Source organism: Manis javanica, chromosome 7 (assembly GCF_040802235.1).
Source record: "Manis javanica isolate MJ-LG chromosome 7, MJ_LKY, whole genome shotgun sequence".
Lineage (NCBI taxonomy): Eukaryota > Metazoa > Chordata > Mammalia > Pholidota > Manidae > Manis > Manis javanica.
Genome location: NC_133162.1, coordinates 28,726,484 through 28,748,500, shown reverse-complemented (window position 1 = coordinate 28,748,500; position 22,017 = coordinate 28,726,484). Strand labels below are relative to the sequence as shown.

General features: G+C 34.8%; 1 protein-coding gene across 1 annotated transcript in view; it reads right to left on the bottom strand.

Moving 5' to 3' along the window:
• HPSE2 (heparanase 2 (inactive)) overlaps window positions 1-22,017 on the bottom strand; it is a 667,843-nt gene that overhangs the window by 583,926 nt on the left and 61,900 nt on the right. The window contains exon 3 of the mRNA XM_073240566.1: window positions 16,886-17,047. Within this exon, the coding sequence (XP_073096667.1) occupies window positions 16,886-17,047 (162 nt within the window). The remainder of the gene's footprint in view (window positions 1-16,885; window positions 17,048-22,017) is intronic.

Sequence of the window (22,017 nt, the reverse complement as noted above, 5' to 3'; positions counted from 1 at the left end):
CTTTGCTGTACAAAAGCTTTTTATTTTGATGTAGTCCCACTTATTCATTTTCTTTTTTCTTTCCCTTGCCTATGCAGATGTGTCCAGAAAAAAATTGCTCATGTTTCTGTTCAAGAAAATGTTGCCTATGTTTTCTCCCAAGAGCTTTAATGTTTTATATCTTACATCCAGGTATCTTTAATCCATTTTGAGTTTACTTTTGTGTGTGGACTTAACACAGTAATCCAGTTTCTCTTACATATAGCTGCCCAGTTTTCCCAACACCAGTTATTGAAGGGATTGTCTTTTCCCCATTGTATATTTATTGCTCCTTTATCATATATTAATTGACTAGGACTATATATGCATGTTTGTATCTGGGCTCTCTATTCTGTTCCATTGATCTTCTGTGGGTCTGTTTGTGTTCCAATACCATACTGTTTTCATTACTATAGCTTTGTAATATAGCTTGAAATCAGAGAGGATAATATCCCCAGCTTTGTTCTTTCTCAAGATGCTTTGGCTTTTGGGGGTCTTCTGTGGTTCCATATGAATTTTAGGATTATTTGCTCTAGTTCATTGAAAAATGCCATTGGTATTTTGATAGGAATTGCACTGAATCTGCAAATTGTTTAGGCTTAGTAGGCATTTTTGAAAATATTAATTCTTCCTATCCATGAGGATGGGATAGATTTCTATTTATTTGTGTCTTCTTTAATTTCTCTAATGAGTGTCTTGCAGTTTTCAGAGTACAGACAGGTCTTTCACCTCCTTGGTGAGGTTTATTCCTAGGTAGCTTATTCTTTTTAATGCAATTGGAAATGAAATTGTTTTCCTGATTTCTCATTCAGTTAGTTCATGGTTAGTATACAGGAATCCAACAGATTTTTGTATAATGATTTTGCAATCTGCAACTTTGCTGAATGCAGTTATTAGTTCTCATAGTTTTTTGGTGGAGTCTTTAGGGTTTTCTATATATAGTATCATGTCACCTGCAAATAGTGACAGTTTTACTTCTTCCTTAGAAACATGGATGCCTTTTATCTCTTTGTCTTGTCTGATTGCCATGGCTAGAACCTCCAGTACTATGTTAAATAAAAGTGGTAAGAGTAAGCATACTTGTGTTGTTCCTGGCCATAGAGGGAAAGCCTTCAGGTTTTTGCCATATTATATGATGTAGCTGTGGGTTTGTCATATATGGGCTTTATCATGCTGAGGTATGTTTCCTTTATACCTATTTTATTTAGAGTTTTTATCATGAATGGATGTTTTGTCAATTGCTTTTTCAACATCTATTAAGATGATCCTATGATTTTTATCCTTTTCTTGTTAATGTGGTGTATCACATTGACTGATTTACAAATACTGTACCATCCCTGCATGCCTGGAATAAATCTGACTTGGTTGTGATGGATAATCATTTTGATGTGTTTCTGAATTTGGATTGCTAATATTTTGTTGAAGATTTTTGCATCTATTTCCATCATGGATATTGGGCTATACTTTTTTTTTTTTACTATCTTTATCTTGTTTGGGTATTAGAGTGACACTGGTCTCATAGAATGAGTTTGGAAGTGTTCTCTCCTCTTCTATGTTTTGGAATACTTTGAGAAGGATGGGTATTAGCTCACCATTAAATGTTTGGTAGAGTTCACCCATGAAGCTATCTGGTCCTGAATTTGTTTATTGGGAGTTTTTTGATTCACCAGTTCAATTTCCTTCATGATAATGGATCTGTTCAAATTCTCTGTTTCTTCCTGGATCAGTCTTGGATGATTGTACTTTTCTAGGAATTTGTCCATTTCTTCTAGGTTGTCAAATGTATTAGTATATAATTTCTCATATAATTCTCTAATAATTCTTTGTATTTCTGTGGTGTCAACTGTAACTTCATTTTAATTTCTGATTTTGTGTCCTCTCTCTTTTTTCTGTTTTGTTTATCTTCTCAAAGAACCCACTGTTGGTTTCATTGACAATTTTCTATTGTTTTATTCTTCTGTACTTTATTTATTTCTGCTCTGATCTTTACTATGCCCCTACTTCTACTAACTTTGGGTTTCATTTGTTCCTTTTTTTTTGTTTCTTTAGATCTGAGTTTAGACTGTTTACCTGGGATTGTTCTTGTTTCTTGAGATAGGCCTGTACTGTTATGTACTTCCCTCTTAGAACAGCCTTTGTGGCATTCCATATATTTTGAACTATTGTGTTTCTGTTTTCATTGTCTTCACATATTGTTTGATTTCCTCTTTGATTTGTTCATGGACCCATTGATTATTTAGGAGCATGTTGTTTAACCTCCATGTGTTTTCTTTGTGTAATTTATTACTAGTTTCATACCATTGTAGTTGGAGAAGTTGCTTGATACAATTTCAATCTTTTAATTTATTCAGGCTCTTTTTGTGGCCTAATATGTGACGTATCCTGGAGAACATTTCATGTGCACTTGAGAAAAATGTGTGTCCTGCTGCTTTTAGGTGGAACATTCTGTAGATATCTGTTAAGTTCATCTGGTCTAATATGTCATTCAACACCTGTTTCATTGTCTGGTTGATTTGTCCATTGATGTAAGTGGTGTGTTAAAGTCTCCTAATATGATTGAGTTGCAGTCTATTGCTCTCTTTAGTTCTGTTTGTATTTGTTTTACATATGTAGGTACTCCTATGTTGAATGCATATTTATTTATAATGGTTATATTCTCTTGTTTGACTGATTCCTTTATCATTATGTAATGTCCTTTGCCTCTTGTGATTTTCTTTGTTTTGAAGTCTATTTTCTCTGATGTAAGTACTGCTATTCCTGCTTTTTTTCTGCCTTTTATTTGCATGAAATATCTTTGTCCATCCCTTCACTTTCAGGCTATGTATGTCTAGGTCTGAAATGAGTCTCCTGTACATAGCATATAGATGAATTTTGTTTCTTTACCCATTCTGTCACCCTATGTCTTAGTATTGGTGCATTTAGTCCATTTACATTTAAGGTAATTATTAGTAGGTATGTACTTATTGTCATTTTATTAATTATTTTCTGGCTGTTTTTGTAGTTCCTCTCTGTTCCTTTCTTCCTCTCCTATATTTTTCTCTTGTTATTTGATGGTTTTCTTTAGTGTTATACTTGTATTTCTCTTTTTTAATATTTTTTTGTATCTGCTATAGGCTATAGGTTTACAGTTATCATAGGGCTCATAGTTACCTAAATATATAACCGTCTATATTAAGTTGATGATTGCTCTATTTTGAACATAATGTAAAAGTACTACTTTTTAATTCTTTTTCCTCCTCTACACTTTATATATGTCATAATCTATATCTTCTGCACATTCCTTTACTATTCTGTGTATAGATGTTTTTGGTACTTTTGGTGTTTTAACTTCATACTTTCTTAGAAGGTAACTGGTCTACAACCATTCCTGTAGGTTTATTTTCACTGATGAAAAATATTTAGGTCTAAGAACATTTCCATCTACAGAAGTTCCTTTAATATATGCTGTAATGCTGGGTTACTGGCGGTGAATTCTCTTTTTCTATTCTAAATGGTATGCTTACTGGGTGGAGGATTCTTGGTTGTAGGCTCTTCCAATACATTAAATATTTCATGCCAGTCCTTTCTGGCCTGTAAAGTTTCTGCTGAGAAATCTGCTGATAGCCTTATGGAGTTTCCCTTACAGATGACTGTCTGCCTATCTCTTTCTAAGATTCTCTCTTTATCTTTAATCTTTGTCATTTTAATTACTAGCTGTCTTGGTATTGTTTTCTGTTAGGGACTCTCTGTACTTCCAGGACCTGGGTGTCTATTTCCTTCTCCAGATTGGAGAAGTTTTCAGCAATTATTTCTTCAAATATACTTTCTATTCCCTTTTCCCTCTCTTCTCTTTCTGGTACCCCTATAATGCAATATTGTTTTGTTTGGAGTTTTCACTCAGCTCTCTTAGCACCTTCTCATTTTTAGAAATTTATTTTTCTCTCTGTTCCACAGCTTAGTTGTTTTCCTGTTGTCTAATTTCCATCTCACTGATTATCTTCTCTACTTCCAGCAGTCTACTAGTCATTCCCTCCCTTGTATATTTCATCTCAGTTATTGTATTCTTTAGCTCTGAGTGGCTCTTTTACAAATGGTCTTTCTCTTTGTTGAAGTTCTCCTTGAGATCATCAATTCTTTTCCCCAGGTCAGAGAGCATCTTTGATTGTTACTGTGAAATCTTTATCAAGAAGACTGGCAACTTCCATTTCACTTAGCCCTCTCTCTGGTTTCTTACTTGTTCTTTTGTTTGGAACATATTCTTCTACCTTCTCATTTTGTCTGGGTCTCTGTGTTTCTTCCTTTGTATTATATGTATCTGCTATGAGTCCTGGTCTAGAGAATAATGGCTTTATCAGAAAGGCATCCTGTAATGCCCAGGAGCTCAAGACTGTTTGCTCACCAGGGCTTGGGTCTCCTTTGCAGTGGAGCCACAGTTGTTAGTTGGCTATAGGTGGGGCTGTCTTTCTGCCTGCTTGAGGGTAGTTGCTGATCTCTGTCAACAAAGGCTGATGGATCATATCAGAGTGCCCTTTATGTGTCATGGGCTCTTCTGTCAGGATCATTGTGCATGTGGCCACCATCTGCTGGCTCCTGCTGGGCTAGTAGAATGGGTGGAGCAGTGCCCAGGGCAGCATTCCACGTGGCTGAGCTACCAGTGAGGGAGATGGAGCATTTGGAACTGACTCCAAACTGAGTCAAATGAGTACCCAAACTGTTGAGTTAAGGGAGGCTTAGGGAAGCATCATCCACCTGCCCATTCTCCTCTGGAGAGAGCTCTCTCCAACCCTCACCCCTCTGGCACATTTCCCACTGCTGGTACATCTTTCAAACTGCTGCCTCTATTTTCAGTCTACACAGGACTGATGGAGTGTGCCTGTCCTCCACATGCAGCAGGAGTCTCAGCCTCCCAAAGTACTCCAACTCACCCTGATGTCCAGCCCCATTAATCACCAAAACCCAGTGCAATGTGGACTCTTGTTCCCAGAGCAGATATCAAGGGCCAGGTGTGTGGGATTCCTGAGCACCTATCCCCTCCCCACTCCATTCCTCTCCCTCCCACTTATGGGCTGGGATGAAGGATTCAGTCCCCATTAATCACAGCTCTGCCACTTTACCCTCCTCAGTGTGGTCTTCTCTTCTTTATTGGACATAGATGGCCTGCAGTCTTCAGGTCATTTTCAGGGTTAGTTGTATTTGCTGTAGTTGCTCCCTTTGGTGTACATGGGAAGCAGTTTCTGCCTTGCCTTCCTACTCTGCCATCTTTTACACCCAGAGATTCTATAGTAATTTGGGTAGTGTTAGTCCTCCAACTTTGTTCTTTCTCAGTATTGTGCTGCTATTCTGTATCTTTTGCCTTTCCATATAAATTTTTTGTGTAATTTTGAGTTCACAATTTTGTATTTTGTCTTAAAGAAGGCAAATAAAATTTTATGAGTTATGGACCCCACAAAATCTGAACCAACCACTTTGTGACATTTTAAACTGTATGTTTGGGTTGAAACCTGGAGGGAGAAAGAAGAGGGTAAGGCCCTGATGTATATCCTCCCACAAGCAAAAGACAGATAAGAAGAAAAAGAAGAAGGAAGATAGACTGAGATCTTCCAAGTTCCTAATTCAAACCACATCTGCAGGTACCTACATATAGTATCTCTAATCCTAGTGTACAAAAAAAGGTATGTTACTTACCTGCAACCTAATTTTTTTCGTTTGAAGGCATCAGAGGCTACCAACAAATTTGAAGAAAACATTTCCTGTTCCTATTCCTTTTAGTTTGCGAAAAAGTCCTTAGTTTTGAAACAAGTGCTAACCAGAATTTCAATGCAAGAATAGGAAACACAGAGGTCGTTAGCATGCTTCCTTCATGAACACCACTCTGATTGCCGTAGGCCAACTCAGACTCTTGTCCCACAAATATAGCTCTAATCACTGCAGGCATCATTGTTTACATGTTTATCTCCCTATTGGACTACACTTTCAGAGAGGACAGGGATCAGATCATTATCATCTACATATCCCTAAGACAATGCTACTACATGATAGATGCTCAGATGTGGGATGCATAAATATTGGCAAAAGGCAGACTCTATTGATTCCAAATTTATGAATGAGGGAGCCAAGGCTTGCCCTAGAACACACATGAAGCAAATGGCAAAGCTGAAAATCAAATCTCTCAATTCTGAAAATTTCTTCTTAATACATTAACCATTAATCACTGTATAGCAATAATATATTTTACAACAAAAGACACAGAAGAATCAAGTGGTTATTCCAAATGAACAAAACATTATTTTTCCCTACTGCATAGTGCAATCACTTCCTATTCCCACAATACTTTCACAGTAACCCAGACTGTATGTGAAACTTTATCTGCAGATCTGTAAATTTCATTCATACTGAGAGAAGGAAGAGGAAACCTGTAACAGCTGAAGCCATTACATTCAAAAGAAACAGGCTGAAGACTGAAGAAATTATCAGATGTTTTCACTTTTCCTCTTCAGAACCCTAACAGAGACTAGAGCTGCTCTGGGAAAGAAGTGTGCCAAGTGTGTTCATGTACTTGTACCCATAGAATCTCTACAATAAACTCTACTTCTTCCAAAGCCGAGATCCTCATACATTCATACACACACAAAGCAGATGCATGGAAAAGTTTAGTTCTGACAACAATCATGAAACTTAAGGTTGTGCTTCTTTTGTAATCTACTAAGCTGTTTATCACTTTGCACTATGATAGTATCTGAGACATGAGTGCATTTATGGATGACTCCCTAAAGGACATACAACCTCTTTATTAATAATAATTATAATAACAACAATAGCTAATGTTCATGAGGGGTGACTTTGTATTAAGCACTTCATAACATTAGTTAATCAAATCTTTACAAGCCATGTAAGATACTATTTTCTCTGTTTTGCAAATAGGAATGAAATTAAGTAGTTCGCCCACACACAACTAGCACATGGTAAGTATAGGATTAAAACTCAGGTCTCTTTAGACCTAAAGTTTCTGCTTATATCTATTTTCCCATGCTGCTTTGAGAAACACAGCACTTCATAGGTTTTTAGTCTCCAAATTTTTTTACTGCATATCAGTAGAATATTTTTTATCATAAACCCATATATATTATGTATATTTATACATAATTACATATATGTAATACATATATATTACACAGACACCTACTGTAGTAATATTTTAGTCACACAAAACATAGGTCAAAAAAGAGATTTTAAATTAATCAGGTAAAAATTAAATAAGCAATATCTTTTAAACTGTGTTTTGTTTTGATAATGGTTCAAAACCCTTTTTTGCTATTTTTAGAACAGTATTAATAATAATGACAGGCATTATATAAACTTTCAATAAGACACATTACTAAAAATAACATGTACATTCAATTTTCAAATTGTCTTCTTGATAATTCAGAATTTTTTTGGACAACTTTGTTCAGATTATTTTTACCACATTATGTGGCTGACAAAGATTTCACGCTAAAAGACAAACCACCAGCTTTGTAATTTTGTTTCTTTGTGCTGGTATTATTAGAACTATATTCAATCTAGTTTCTTCTCAGAAAACCCTTGAAATCTACTTCACTTGGCACATGTGAATTGCAATATGTTGAAATACACTAAAAATAATCTGACAGATGATGGTACATTGGGAATTCTTCCCAATTATGAAAATTCTCACTTTATTCTCAGAATAAATTTAAAATTTTACAATACCAATAATATTCTGTCAACATGACCATGCAATTAATTATTAGCAAAACTCCCCCACTCAATGGATTTTTTTGCTTATCTCCTGGAGTGCCTATATACACCCCCCCCATACCCACCTGGACATTGGAGATAAATGGCCTAAATACTCCAATCCACTGGTGGGTTCAACCAGACCTGCAGAGGGCTGTCTACATTTAATTCAATGCCCAATTGCTTTATTCAATTATGTTTGATGTGATACCATCAACCTAAATGAAGGAGCCCTACAAGAATTACTTCTCATAGTGAGAAAACAGGAGAGTTAAAGTGAATTCAAAGGACTCCTTCCCACATCATCCTTTACAGAGTAGAAGTGAAAAGCAAGAAGTAATCATCATCTCTACAGGTCTCCTAATACAAAGACTCCTGAAAACAAGAAGTTCATTCTGCAATTCATATAGACAAAACCTTCATCTACTTAGGAGAAAAATCAGTCAATGCTCCCAAGTCTAATTTTGGGAGAAGCAGAACATGAGCACTTTTTTTAAAAAAAAACATCATTTAGTAATTCTCTATGCTAATGGCCAATACAATGATTTTAATACACAAAGTACATAGTATTTTGTAATTATATACTTTTTTCCTATGTTACTAATCTGATCTTTACTGAAATGTAATTTTATATCTGTTAAATCTAGTAAGAAGAAATTGAGTTTGTAAAAAACAAAAGTTCTTCACTTGTGTGATGACTCATAAGAGGACTTACAAGCAACAGAATGTATTCTTTGTGCTTAAAACCATAAAGCAGTTGGAGAAAAGAGGAACTTCTAGTTATGTGCTATTTAACCTCATGTGCTTGTGTATTTCACTGAATTTTATGCAGTCATTTCATTGTGTTGATAATAGCATTTAGTTCATTCTAAATATGTAAAATACCACCTACATTCTGTTCTGTTCAGCCTCAGAGCTTCACTTTAGGGTTAATCAGGAAGAATTCTAATACCAATTAATAATAATCTAGTTAGTATCATGCCTTCAAGGAACTCACAGTGCTTGACTAAAAAAATATGACCAATGCTGCCTACATGACACATTTTCAGACCTTTGTTTTCCAGGAGACTGAGTGACTCTGTGCTTAATTTTACTAATTCTACACACATCGTAGATACCTAAGAAATCCAGGGTTCAGAGTGGTAGTGAGATTTACCATGAAGTTATCATAAATTAAAAAGCAGAGCTCAAAATTGCTTCTGATTGGTTTTTGTCTTATCATACTATATCAACTGAGGTTTTAAGAACAAATTTCAGTACCAGAAAAGGAAATGAACTACCCAAGAATAATATTTGCATTTGAAAGCACATTAAGATTAATCATAATAATAAATTACCATATATTGAATACTTACTCTGGGCCAGGCATTGTGCTAAAGCATTGTATACATATACATAGCTTCATTAAATCCTCAAATAATTATCTGACATAGGTAAGATACCATCATCATTTTTTGCCTGAACAAATTAAAGCTAAAGAGAGGATAAATATAAGAGAGCTGGTTAAGCCACTGTTCTACTATCAAACTCAGATTGCCTGATTCCAAAACACATATGTTGAACATAGTAGGTAGAATTAAAAGCTGCCCAACCACTTGCACATTTCTACACCAAGGGACCACTAAGATTCCTTCATTTATAAAGAAATGACGCAGATATCTTACCATTTGTGAAGTATTTTCACACTTACTGTCTTATTTAAATACAAGAACAAAATATTATTCCTGTAGTTTTGACAAAGTCTGAGATTATGATTCCCAAAAATAACTCAAAGAGAAAAACACTGCACATTTTCAAGTGAAAAACAATCCACCTATTAATGATGCGGACACTGATGCTTAGAACATACTAAGGAATGACTACACAGCTGGAAAGTCTCAGCTAAGAGAGGCCCTCCCTGACTGCTGTATCTAAAATAGTCTCTGATCCAAACCTACTATCACTGTCACAGTGGCAGCCAGCAGTTTGACCGCTAAGAGATAATGCACATAAAAAGTGCCCTGGGAAGAGATGGAGGACCAGAGCCAGACTCACTAAATCCCGGGAAGAAAAGAGCACTGCTAGCCTGCTGCCAGAGACAACAATGGGGAGTGGCAGGGAGAGAGGTGAGGGGGCTGAAAGGACACCTAGAACTCAGGCAGGCCATGTGGCCCAGAGACTGGACGTAAAATGCCCCAAGTATCACCACAGGGCAGAAACTGAAAACCACAGTAAAACCTGGTTCTGGACTAGAAATACCAAAGGCTGATTAGAGGCAAGCCCCAAGAAAGAGGTGAGCTAAGAAAGAGAAAGGGAGAAAGGGAAAAAGGGAGAGAAAAAAACAAAATGGAAAGACTTCTAAACTACATACACAACAAAAACAAATTTTTAAAGCCCAAGAAAACATTTTTTTCAATACACATGACAAAAGATTACTACCCCTAATACATTAAAAAATCTTATAGTTAAATAAGAAATTGAACAATAACCCAATAAAAAAGTGAGCTAAAGAAAAGGGTAATTCACAATAGAAATGGCAAAGAATATAAAAAAATCATTAACCTCACTAGTAATCAATTAAATGAAATGTAATTAAAAACATCATATCGATTATTGTCTATTACACTGGCACAGATAAAAGGATGAAAAATAATCATCATTAATGAAAGACAAGATAAATTAATTATTTCATTTTTGTTGATAAAAGTATAAATTGCCATTATCTTTCTGGAAGTCCACTTACTAAATGCATCAAAATTTTATATGTGCATTCCTTTGACATATCACTTATACTTCCAGGAATTATAGAAAGATATACATAAATATATATGCTATGATGTTCATCACAACATAGTTTATAATCATGAAATATTAGAGGCAACCATGATGTCTATTAAAGAAGGTCAACTAAATAATTACAATATATCCATACAATACAATTCTAATATAGCCATTAAAAAGAATATGAAGCTCTATTCTTTGATTCAGAAAGATGTCCACAAAATGTTGTTAAAAAGGATGTTACAAAATAACAGGCATGTATTATTTCATTTGGTTGCATAAAATTATGAGCTTATGACTTACAAATAATTTGTATATGAATAGATGTCTAGAAAAACATCAAAATGTTTTTATTTCTACTGTAATCATAAATAATAATAGTCATTCTCATTTTGAAAAAACATATTTTGACCTTAAAGGTATTGATTTTAGTGGATAAGTATTCAAATGTTTATGCCTATTAAATAGTGAAGTGATTTTCTTTAAAACCAGGTAAAAAGCAGCTATCATCACTATTTTTCAATACTGTTTGAGAGGTCTTGGAAATTAAAAGGAAAATAATTGGCAAAAATTTAGAAAAGAGACAGATCTACCTTTATGTTTGATCAGTAAGTTATAAAGGGAAATAAGTTCACTCACAACATCAGCAAAAGTATAAAATTTTAAAGAATAAATTTAACAAGAAAGGTATAGGAAAAAATTATAAAAATTATCAAATGACATAAAACAAGAACTGAACAAGTGAAGAGACATACCAAGGAAGACTTGCTATAAAAAAAAAAAATCAATCCTTCCCGAAGTAGGATTATGTCAAATGCAATTCAAATCAGAATCCAGTGATGTATTTTCTTGAACTAGAGAAAATAAAAAGTTCATTCCAAAAGTAATTTTATGAGAATAAACATGAAAACCTTGAAAAAGAAAAATAAGGGGGTGGCTAATAAGCCTCAAAATAGTATACTAGTAAAAGGATATGAAAACAGTATAGCATCAGCAGAATAGAAAAATGACAGAAAATAGAGTTCAGAAATAGGTACAAATGTATGTGGGAGTATAAATATGTAATAATACGATGTTTTAATTCAGTGGCAAAAGAATGTTCTATTTTAAAAACAGTGTATGCAAAACTGGCTAGCTACTTGGAAGAAAACAATATTAAAACACTTATATTGCACTATATATAAACAAATTTCAGTCACAGTAAAAGATTGAAGCTCTAAATAAAAAAGAGTCACAAAAATGAATGATACCCAGGGAAGAAAATGGTTTGCAATACATTTGACAAAGGATTAACATTCCTAATTCCTAATTCACAAAGAACACTTATAAACTGATCAACACCCAATTTTTTTAAAAGGCAAATAATATTAATAGGCAATGCACAAAACAAGAAACGGAAATCACCAATAAATGTGTGAAAATACACCTGCCCTAGCTACAGCCATAAAATTGCAACAAGATAATAGTTCTCACCTGTTATACTGAAAATGTCTGAAAAGAGCATGGATACCTAGTGCTAATGAGAATGCTAGGAAATAACTGCTCTTGTACACTGCTAGTGGGAATGGGAATTGCTACAGTCTTTTCTGAAAACTGTCTGGCAAGGTGCATTAAAATTTTAAATACAAGAGCAAAGAAGTCATAAATTGGACTTCATCAAAATTAAGTTTCTGCTCTTTGACATAAACTGTTAAGAAAATAAGACAAGTCACAGAGAAAAAAATATTTGCAAATCACATGTCTGATAAAGGACTTGTTAGCCCAACATACATACAGAACTCTTGAAACTCAATAGTAAGAAAACAACACTCATTACTTTTTTTTAAAATGGGCAGAAGGTTTGAACTGATACTTCACCAAGAAAGATATATAGATAGCAAATAAGCACATAAGAGATGCTCAATATCATTAGTCATAAGGTAAACTGCAAATTAAAACCAAAGGAAACTACTACATATTCACTAGAATAGCTAAAATTTTAAAGACAATACTAATTGTTATCAAAGATTTGGAGGAACTACAACTCTCACACTGCTGGTGAAATGCAAGATAGTACAGACGCTTTGGGAAACAGTCTGACAATTTCTTTTCCAAACACAATAAATCATGCAATCCCACTCTTAGGTATCTACCAAAGAGAAATGAAAATATGTCAACATAGATCTGAGAACAAGTTTACAGTGCCTTTATTCATAATCACCAAAAACTAAAAACCAAATGTCCATCAACAGATGAATTGATAAATAAGTTAAAAGATATTCATAACATGAAATATTTCTCAGCAACAAAAAAGGAATGAAATGCTAATATATGTAACAAGATGAATGAAACTCAAAAAAAAGTATACTAAGTGAAAAAAATTAGACACACAACTACTTTATTATTCCACTTATATGACATTTAGGGACAAATACTAGATCAGACACAGCTAAGGACTGGAGGCAGGGAAAGGAGACTGACTGCAAAGCAAGACAACAGAACTTATTAAGTAACAGAAATCTGTATCTTGATCATGGTGATGGCCATATGACTCTATAGTATATACATTTGTCAAAATTTGTTCTTTCTGAATATAAATTATACCTCAATAAAACCTGAATTTATAAAATTTAAAAATACCTTTTGACCACAACATCCACTTTGAGAAATCTACTCTAAAGAAGTAAATGTCAAGATGTACATTAATAGGAAAATGGTAAATAAAGTATGTTATATCCAATACTATGAAATACAATGCACATAATTTAAAAAGACTTGGAAACAGTTCTTTCATCATTATAGTTTGTTGGAACTGAAAGAACAATTATTCCACTGATTCGGGCTCTATGCTCAATATTGAAGGTAGAAGAATGGTCCACAACAGGAAGTATGAACCAATTTTGCTCAATTCATTTGCCAAATAATACAGTAAAGCTGATCACAGGAGTCCCAGTCCACTCTGGAATCTAAAGATGGGAAGGAGAAGTATAAAACCAAAAGTGCCAGCCAATAACATGATGCAAGTCTTCATAAAGGAATATTGGGAAGCATCTTGAATAATACCATCCATTTATGATGATTATTTATACCTCAAAAAGGGGTGGGGTAAAGGTGAGGGAGACAAATAACTGAATCTGAATCTATGAAAGTTATTTAATAGATGTCAAAATTATCCCTTAAAATGTAGTCTTCAATTATGCACACAGTAAAATATTTCAACAAATTTACAGGGCATTACTACATTAAGAATCCTGAGATAACAATGAAACTGAAGACATGATCCCTGCCCTTTCTTAAAGTCTCCTCCCCAACTTTCCCTCTCATTTGTCACTCCTTGAGTAACATGCACATTGACATTAACTCTTCAGATTCAAGAAGCTACAGGACAAGCATACATGCATGTGATGGTGAGTCAGTGTGGCCAAAGTGTACATAAGACTCCTCACCATTTAAATCAGTACTATCACTGGTGTTTCTCCTGGGATTATTCCATTACCATCCCATAACCTTAGAGTTCACTTCAAAAACCCTGTAGGTTAGGAAATGCAAACATTATTGCCAATACCATGTAAATCATTCATATGAAAACATTAAAACATGCTTAATACCATGCAAAAATACAATCCATTTTTCCAAAAATATGATATAATGAGGAACTTCAATATGATACATGCATTTAAGAACTGTTATTAGTTTCCATTAATTAGGCTGTCACTAAGACTGTAGAGTTGTTTCCTTTTATTAAATGGTCAGAAGACCCTCAAAGCTAGAATGTCATTTGTCCTCATCTGAGGGGTGGCTGTTTAAGAGAGATCATGAGCTGGAATGCAGAATATAAATACATGCCTCTCACCTCAACACTGACAATCACATCAGTTAAAGATGGAACATCTAAAAATGTGGGCTTGTCCATGAGGGGAACAAAAACAATTATTTTTAACATGCTTTTAACCATCTGACATTTCAATCACTTGATTAATTTTTTCCTATACTATGATCTTAGTTGTCCAATTTTAAAATAAAGAATATACCACTAACTGACCAGGGAACAATTATGACACACTGCTACCCATATACATGAAATGCTATAAGTAATTGAGGAGAGGGGTTGGAGGACAGAGGCATGAAAAAAAAAGTTTTCTTTCTAAGATTTTAGAGGCCCAGTTTCCTCATCCTGCTCCCACGTAAATACTTTCATTGCAGGTATTTCAAACATTATGCTAGAGTTATACAAAATAAGTGGAACATCACTAAGCAGAAATCCCAGAGTAAGTGTTCTGAACATGTTGGTTAAGAAAGCCTCTTCATTTGAAAGGTCTCTGCCCCTTCAACCTCACCCTCCTTACCAATATACATTCATCACTGAAAAGGGAAATATTTACAAAAGTTAGTTTAGTTATGTTTAAATATTATGTTTAGCTGTCTGGAGACCATGTTCTCAAAATTTATACAAGAAATCAAGGATTAAACTTCATAACAATTAGAAAACCACACTGTGTAAAATCAAAGACTTAGTTAAAGGATATTAAAATAGTTTTATCATTAATGCTAAGTTAAAATGACTCCATTTCTTCCCAACACCTGGAACCAGAACCTTTTGAACTTTCATGTAAACAAACTAGGGCACACCAAATGCTCTGTCTGCAGCAAGGTACCACCTCTGCATAGGCATTTGGGTGAAAAATGTGGACTATGTTTGAGGACTCTTTGAAGCAGCTTAGGAGAAGTGAGAGCAGGAAAGAGGCTCTTCTCTAGGGTAAGTTTGTTTAGTGGAAAGTAAGCAAGTTGTCAGAGTAAAAGTTGACAATGTTGATTCCAACAGTTTGAACTGCGAATAAACATCCAAAGGGATTATGTTACTGAGAATTAGAAAAGATTCCAATGAACGCAATGGAACACTTGTGTTTTCAAAGATAATATGCCTCTAAGCCATACTCTGGATCCACAGTTTAGGGTTAGAATTACCCTAAGCCCTTTCTATGCCACGTTAAAGAAGATGGGTCTGACCAATCTAACATATTAGAGAATATGGATGGAAATTAGAAATATCAAAATAAGGATGAAATTTAAAAATCTCATATCTAATAATTCAATTGGAAAATACTAAATACATGTACATTTGTATATTTGAGGTAGACTAAAGAAATCTGTAGAAAAATCTATGCTCTTCCTAAACATCTAAACTTAAACACAGTTTCACTAATCCGTTTAGGAAAATACATGTATTGGCCATAAATCACTTTTAAGTTCTCTCTCCTTAATGACCTATCAAAGAGCGAAACAGAGACTATACTTAAGAAATCCATAATCCTCTTTTCTGGTCAACAAAGCCACATTTAAATCTGGCTCTCATCTCATGCTATTGGGTTTTCTACCAGGTATTAAGATGAAAAGTTGGAAGAGACTTATGCTTTTTCAAAAGGAAAACAACTTGGTTGCCCCTCAGCAATTCCAGGCAAAATACCAGGAAACCTGTAAAAAAAACTAAAATTTTCCTAACTTGGAGCTTACAAAATTAAGTGTGAAGTGTTCATATATTGTCAGACATCCCATCTTTTTATTTTTTTAACTAGACATAAACAAGGGAAAATACACTTCTGATTTGCAAAGATTTTTAGGATCAATATAATGCAGGTCCACCTTGCATTCCCTTAAGAAAACAGGGATAACTTGGACTGCTCTTCTTAGCTCATCTCAAGTCCTTCATGATTCTCACATTAGTCTGCTATTAGAATCTTTTCCAAAGCTGGAAAGAAGTATGCAACTCACATTCTCTTTACCAGCAAAGTTTATAGGCAGCCCTGCAAAAAAGTTGTTCCTCCTTTGAGCCCTCACACATATTCACTTCCCTCCTAGAACCAAAGGGAATATGGCTCAGTCTCATAGCCTTTTTGCTCTTAAAAAGAAAATCAAATTCCCTAGATATTTCAAACTCTACCAGGAACAGAAAATTTTCAGTTCTGCCTGTGGATCATTATCTCTTTTACATTTCATCTTTATATTCACTGAGTTCATAGAAAAGGCATAAACAGGAAGAGGCAAATAGTTGCTTCTTAGAAACCAAATTTAGTAATTCTCTCAAATCTACTGGCACACATCTAAAAAGTCATATTTTTACAAAGCTTCATTAGGTTTTCATTGGTTCAGTCTTTTGAGATCATACATGCCGAATTGCCCACAACTTCAAGCCAAAATACATCTGCAAACTACAAGAAACATTTTTCACAAGAAGACAAGAGTCATCACAATTAAAAAAGGAATATGGTGGGTGGAGACAGACAGATGTGGGCTCATCTGGATCCCCCTTTAGTGTCTCCCAAGCATCAAGTTGCTAACTGATAAAGGCCATCAATCTACAGCGCTCTAAGATTTCAGCTGACTCCAGTAGCCTTACCTGTTAATACGAGATTACTGTAAGTATTGGAGAATTGCTCCTTTAGAAGAACCAGATGCATCTGAGCTGCCTTCTCCCGTTGGAGCTCTAGCATAACATCAGGGTGCTGGGCAATCTTGCAGCCTTTCTGTTTATCCAAGGCAACATCACTGCGAACAATGTCTACAAAAAGAAAGAAAGAAGGCAGGCAGCAAAAACAAAAAAGGAAACAAAAAAACATACATACATCAAAGTTCTGTTTCACCTAAAATGACAGAATTTATAAACTCCATTAAGAAAAATAATACAATATTTTTATTGTGTTTTAAATAGTTGTCTGAATACTAGTGACTATGAAGGTCATTTCCCCTACCTCATCCTGTAGGTCTAGGTGACAGTTCCAGCATGTGTATTCAGGATACTTGGCCTGTTTTCAAATTTACCTCCCAACCAGCCCATTCAGTTCAAATTAAGGCTGCCATTCTTTGGATTAGCTGGTCAGGTTTCTATTTTTCATGTACCTCTAGGTAAATTCTGACCCATTATTCACTCTTTAAATCTGGAAATATTTTATGGGTCACTGAAGAAAGCAAGAGCAGGGCTCTTTGAGTCACTCTGCAGATTTGCCTCTTCCCAATTATTTTCCCATTAGTGACAGGATGTTTTTTATACTTCAGTATATTTTATACTTCACTCAAAGCAAAAATATTCTCCAGAAAACAGCCTTCTTCAAGAATGACCATTTATCTAGAATGCTTCCCAATTAGCAAGGAGCTTTCATATCCTGAAGTTAATTATTTATTTTTACAAATTAAAGCATAATTCAGCTGATATCATAGAAAAAAATGATTTTATCAGCAATAATCTGGATGACAACTCTAGAAACTTTCAAGTTTTGCATAGAAAACTGAAGGATTTTAAGAGAAAATGTTTTTAAAACACTGCTCTGTCACTGTTGACACCAAAGGCTTTGGAGAGGAAAAACTAATGCCCACATTGATAGTCCCAATAGAAAAGACTTGGCTCTTTAAGCAATGTTCAAAACACCTAATAGAAAATAGGGCATTTGGCATGGACAGTGGAACATTGTTCTAGACAAATAACCTCAAATCCATCAAGAGAACCCTATAAGATGTCAAGATATAAACAAGATATAAATACACAAACCCCTGATACAAAGAGGGTTTAGGATGTGTGGTACACAAAGATTAGCCAGATGTGGGAATGGTCCTTACTCATTCTTAGATGAAAATAGGGTAGCTGGTTGGAAATAATGTAGTATTTATGTGTAAATACATTTGTACCAATTTCTAGAATGTAGGCAATAAAGTGAACTTGTTTAAAACATCAGTAGACTCATAGACACTGAGAAGTGAATGGTGGTTACCATGGGAGTGGGATTCGGGTGGGTGGTAAAATAGGTGAAGGGGATAAAGAGGTACAAAATCTCCATCATAATATAAATTCATCACGGGGATGAAAGTACAGCATAGAGAATATATTTAATAGTTCTGTAACATCTTTCCATGTTGACAGATAGTAGCATTAGTTAAGGTAAGGATTTAATAATGTAGATAACTGGTAAATCACTATATTGTATACTTGAAACCAAAATAATATTGTATATTAACTATGCTTTAATTTAAAAAATAAAGTGAACTTGTTTAACATTTACACAAGTAATTAATCTTATAGATTTTTCTGAGGCTTGAATACAAAATCAGAATAAATTCAAGGAAACACTTTAGTTTTTAAAACTATTAATAGAAGGCAAGAGGAATAATAGTTGGCATATATTTAAATTACACTCTGCAGAACTTTTAAATTACAATGTATCATTGAATCCTTCCAACAATCCTATACATGTATGTGGTAGACACTGACAAGCTGACCCAAATTCTAAACACAATCCCTTCTCCTTCACCTTACTCCAGAGACTGAAAAGCTAAAACACAAAATTTCTGTTTCCTGAACCAAGGAGTAGCCATGTAACATGGTAGTTGCCAATGAGCTACAGACAGACATCCTGAGGGGGCCTTCCCTTGCCAAATTAAAAGACAAACCTCACTAAGAGGAAACCAGTTTTTTTTTCCTTCAGCTTTTTAGTCCTTCCTATTCCATGGACAAAACATAGACATAAGGCCCAGAAGAACAGTAGTCATTTTTTGGCAATGAGTCAAGAAGCAAGAGGCCAAAGGACTACATGCTAAGGATGGTGAACAGAAAGATAGGAAGGGCCTAAGTCCCTACATCGTTATTGAGCTACCATAGCTGTCATACTTGGGCTAGATTGCCCATCTCTTGATTTCTTGTCGTGTGAGATAAAAGCACTATTTGTATAAACCAATAATAGCTATCTATTTTTGAAATCCTAATCTTTTTTCATAATGATAAACAATAAACAATATTATTACTCCTACTGTATGGATGAGTAGTAGTGAAGAGTTAGAGTTAAGCAGTGACCATGGTTCAAATTCTGGTATAGTGGTGACTTATTAGTTGCAGAACTGACAGACAACAGTGCCTCTGTAAGCTTCAATTCCTTCATCTACTGTTACTGTAAAAAGACACAGAAGACTTAGCATTATGCCTCCTGTCTAATATGAGCTCTACCAAGAGAAGGTATTACTATTTTTGTTATTAGCAGCCTAGCTGTGGTATTATATTTATTTGCAACTGTAATTAGGATCTCTCAGCAGAATACCAATTATCTAGAGTACATCTTAAGTATCAAGATGGGAAATAATTTTATAATTTAAAAACAGATGAAAAAAGATGAGATTGTTGAGCATGGCAAAGAAAAAAACTGAAGACTTGCTTTTATACCAAAAAGAAAACTGACTTATTCTGTATAAATCCAGAAAGCGAAACATTACAGACATAACCAAAAGACATACAATACAACTCCACATGAGAAAACAACAGAAGCTGTCGTATAAGGAAAAGAGCTAACTGAGGATGGAGTGAGTTTCCCATCCCTAGATATATTCAAGCAGAGTGGAAGCGACACAGGCACAATAATTTCAGTATAATCACTACAGCCTGCCAAGTGCAGGTTAAGTACTTTCACCAAAATTATGTGAAGCAATATAATAGATACTTACAAGCATAAGCTTTGAATTCAAGCAGATACAAGTTTGGTTCCCAGCTCTACTACTTACTATCTGAGAGCTCTTTACAAATCAGCAAATCTCTCCTTTCCTAATTTTCAAAAATGAGAATACTAATAACATATTTGTAATGACCTTACACAGGGATAGTGACATACTAGGCATTCAACAAGCACTGGTTGTTTTAGTGGTTGCTAAGAATAATTATAATAATATCAGTAAATTATTATTGGAGGGCATTATTCCTGTAGGTCATTTTTTTATTAAAGTATCATTGATATACAATCTTATGTTGGTTTCAAATATATAATACAGTGGTTCAATAGTTACCGCATTATGAAATCCTCACCCTGTCTATTGCAGTTACTATCAACATAGTAAGATGTTACAGAATCATTGACTGTATTCTCCATGCTGTACTACTGTTTCCATGACCAACTTATATTGTGTCCACAAATTATAGTGCACCTTTATCCCTGTCACCCTCCCCCCACACCTGCCTCAACCCCTCCCCCTTGGTAACCACTAGTCCCTTCTCATTGTCTATGAGTCTACTACTATTTTGTTCTTTCTGTTTTGCTTTGTTTTTAAACTTCACAAATAAGTGAAATCATATGGTATTTGTCTTTCTCCACCTGGCTTATTTCACCGAGCATAATACCCTCTAGATCCATCCATGTTGTTACAAATAGAAGGACTTCTTTTCCTTTTATGGCCGAATAATATTCCATTGTATGTAAGAAGCACATCTTCTTTACCCATTTGTCTGATGATGGACACAGGTTGCTTCCATATCTTGGCTATTGCAAATAGTGCAGTGATAAATATAGGGGTGCATATGTCTTTTCGAATCAAGGACTTTATTTTCTTCAGGTAAATTCCTAAGAGTGGAATTACTGGGTCAAATGATTTTTCTATTTTTATTTTTTTTGAGGAACCTCCATATTGCTTTCCACAGTGGGTGCACCAACTTACATTCCCACTAACAGTGTAGCAGGGTTCTATTCCTCTAGGTCATTTTTAACTCAAGGACATTATGGTCCTACCAAAACTTATGCTTTCCTTGTATTCCTTGCTAAACACAATAAAGATTTAAAGCCAGAAGACTGGTATAAATTTCAACTAATTTGCCAAATAATTGTGAAACTATAAACTAAAAACTTAACATCCTTGTGCCTTGGTTTTCTCCTGGTCTACCAAACTGAGAAGTTGATGGAGTGAAAGATCTCTAAATATCTACTCTCCTGCTACTAGCTTTCTCCTTCTTGCTGATATTCTTTGCTGTAACACATAACAAGTATGGTTCTCAATATCAAGCTGTCCATATATCATCTTCCCCTATGAACTTTACCCTGATTTATAGTTCAAGGATGCCTGTGAAAGGCAGCAAAGAAGAGGGCATCTTGCACCAAAGTTGATACCCTAACATCAAGTTATTGCCCATCATTAGTTTTGAAACATGAGTACAGAAATGTTTCTATTTTTGTCCTTGCTTCTTTCTTCCATACATCTTTCTCCATTCTTCATTAAATTAGTAACCCACAGTTCCACTAGCATAAGGTTGCAGTACTTGTGGGGACAAGTGGCAGATTGGCAGACCAGCCAAAAATTGTAAGAGGGAGATCCTAGAACTTTGAAAGACATAAAAATGAGCTACATAAACTCTCCACATATCCTTGCCTGACTGGAAGCCTGTGTTCACATGCAGAGGATATTTAGCAAAGGATTCTTCACACAAAGCTGGCTAACTGGGAGACTGTACACAAACACAGAGATGAGATCCAAGAAGCAAGAAGGAAAGCAAAAGGTGAGGCAGACTTAAAAATGACCACAGAACTAAATCTTCTTACCAATCCACACAAAAATCCATCAGCAGAAAGTAGAAGACTTAAAGATTCATAGATTCATAGTGTTCGAAACACTAGTTCTGAACAATCATTGACTGATCACTAAGCTATGAAGAACCAGAGGCAAACCCTAGGAAGTCAAGCTAAAAAATAAAAATAACTTTAAAAACCAAGAATAAATATCAGTTTTTCATTG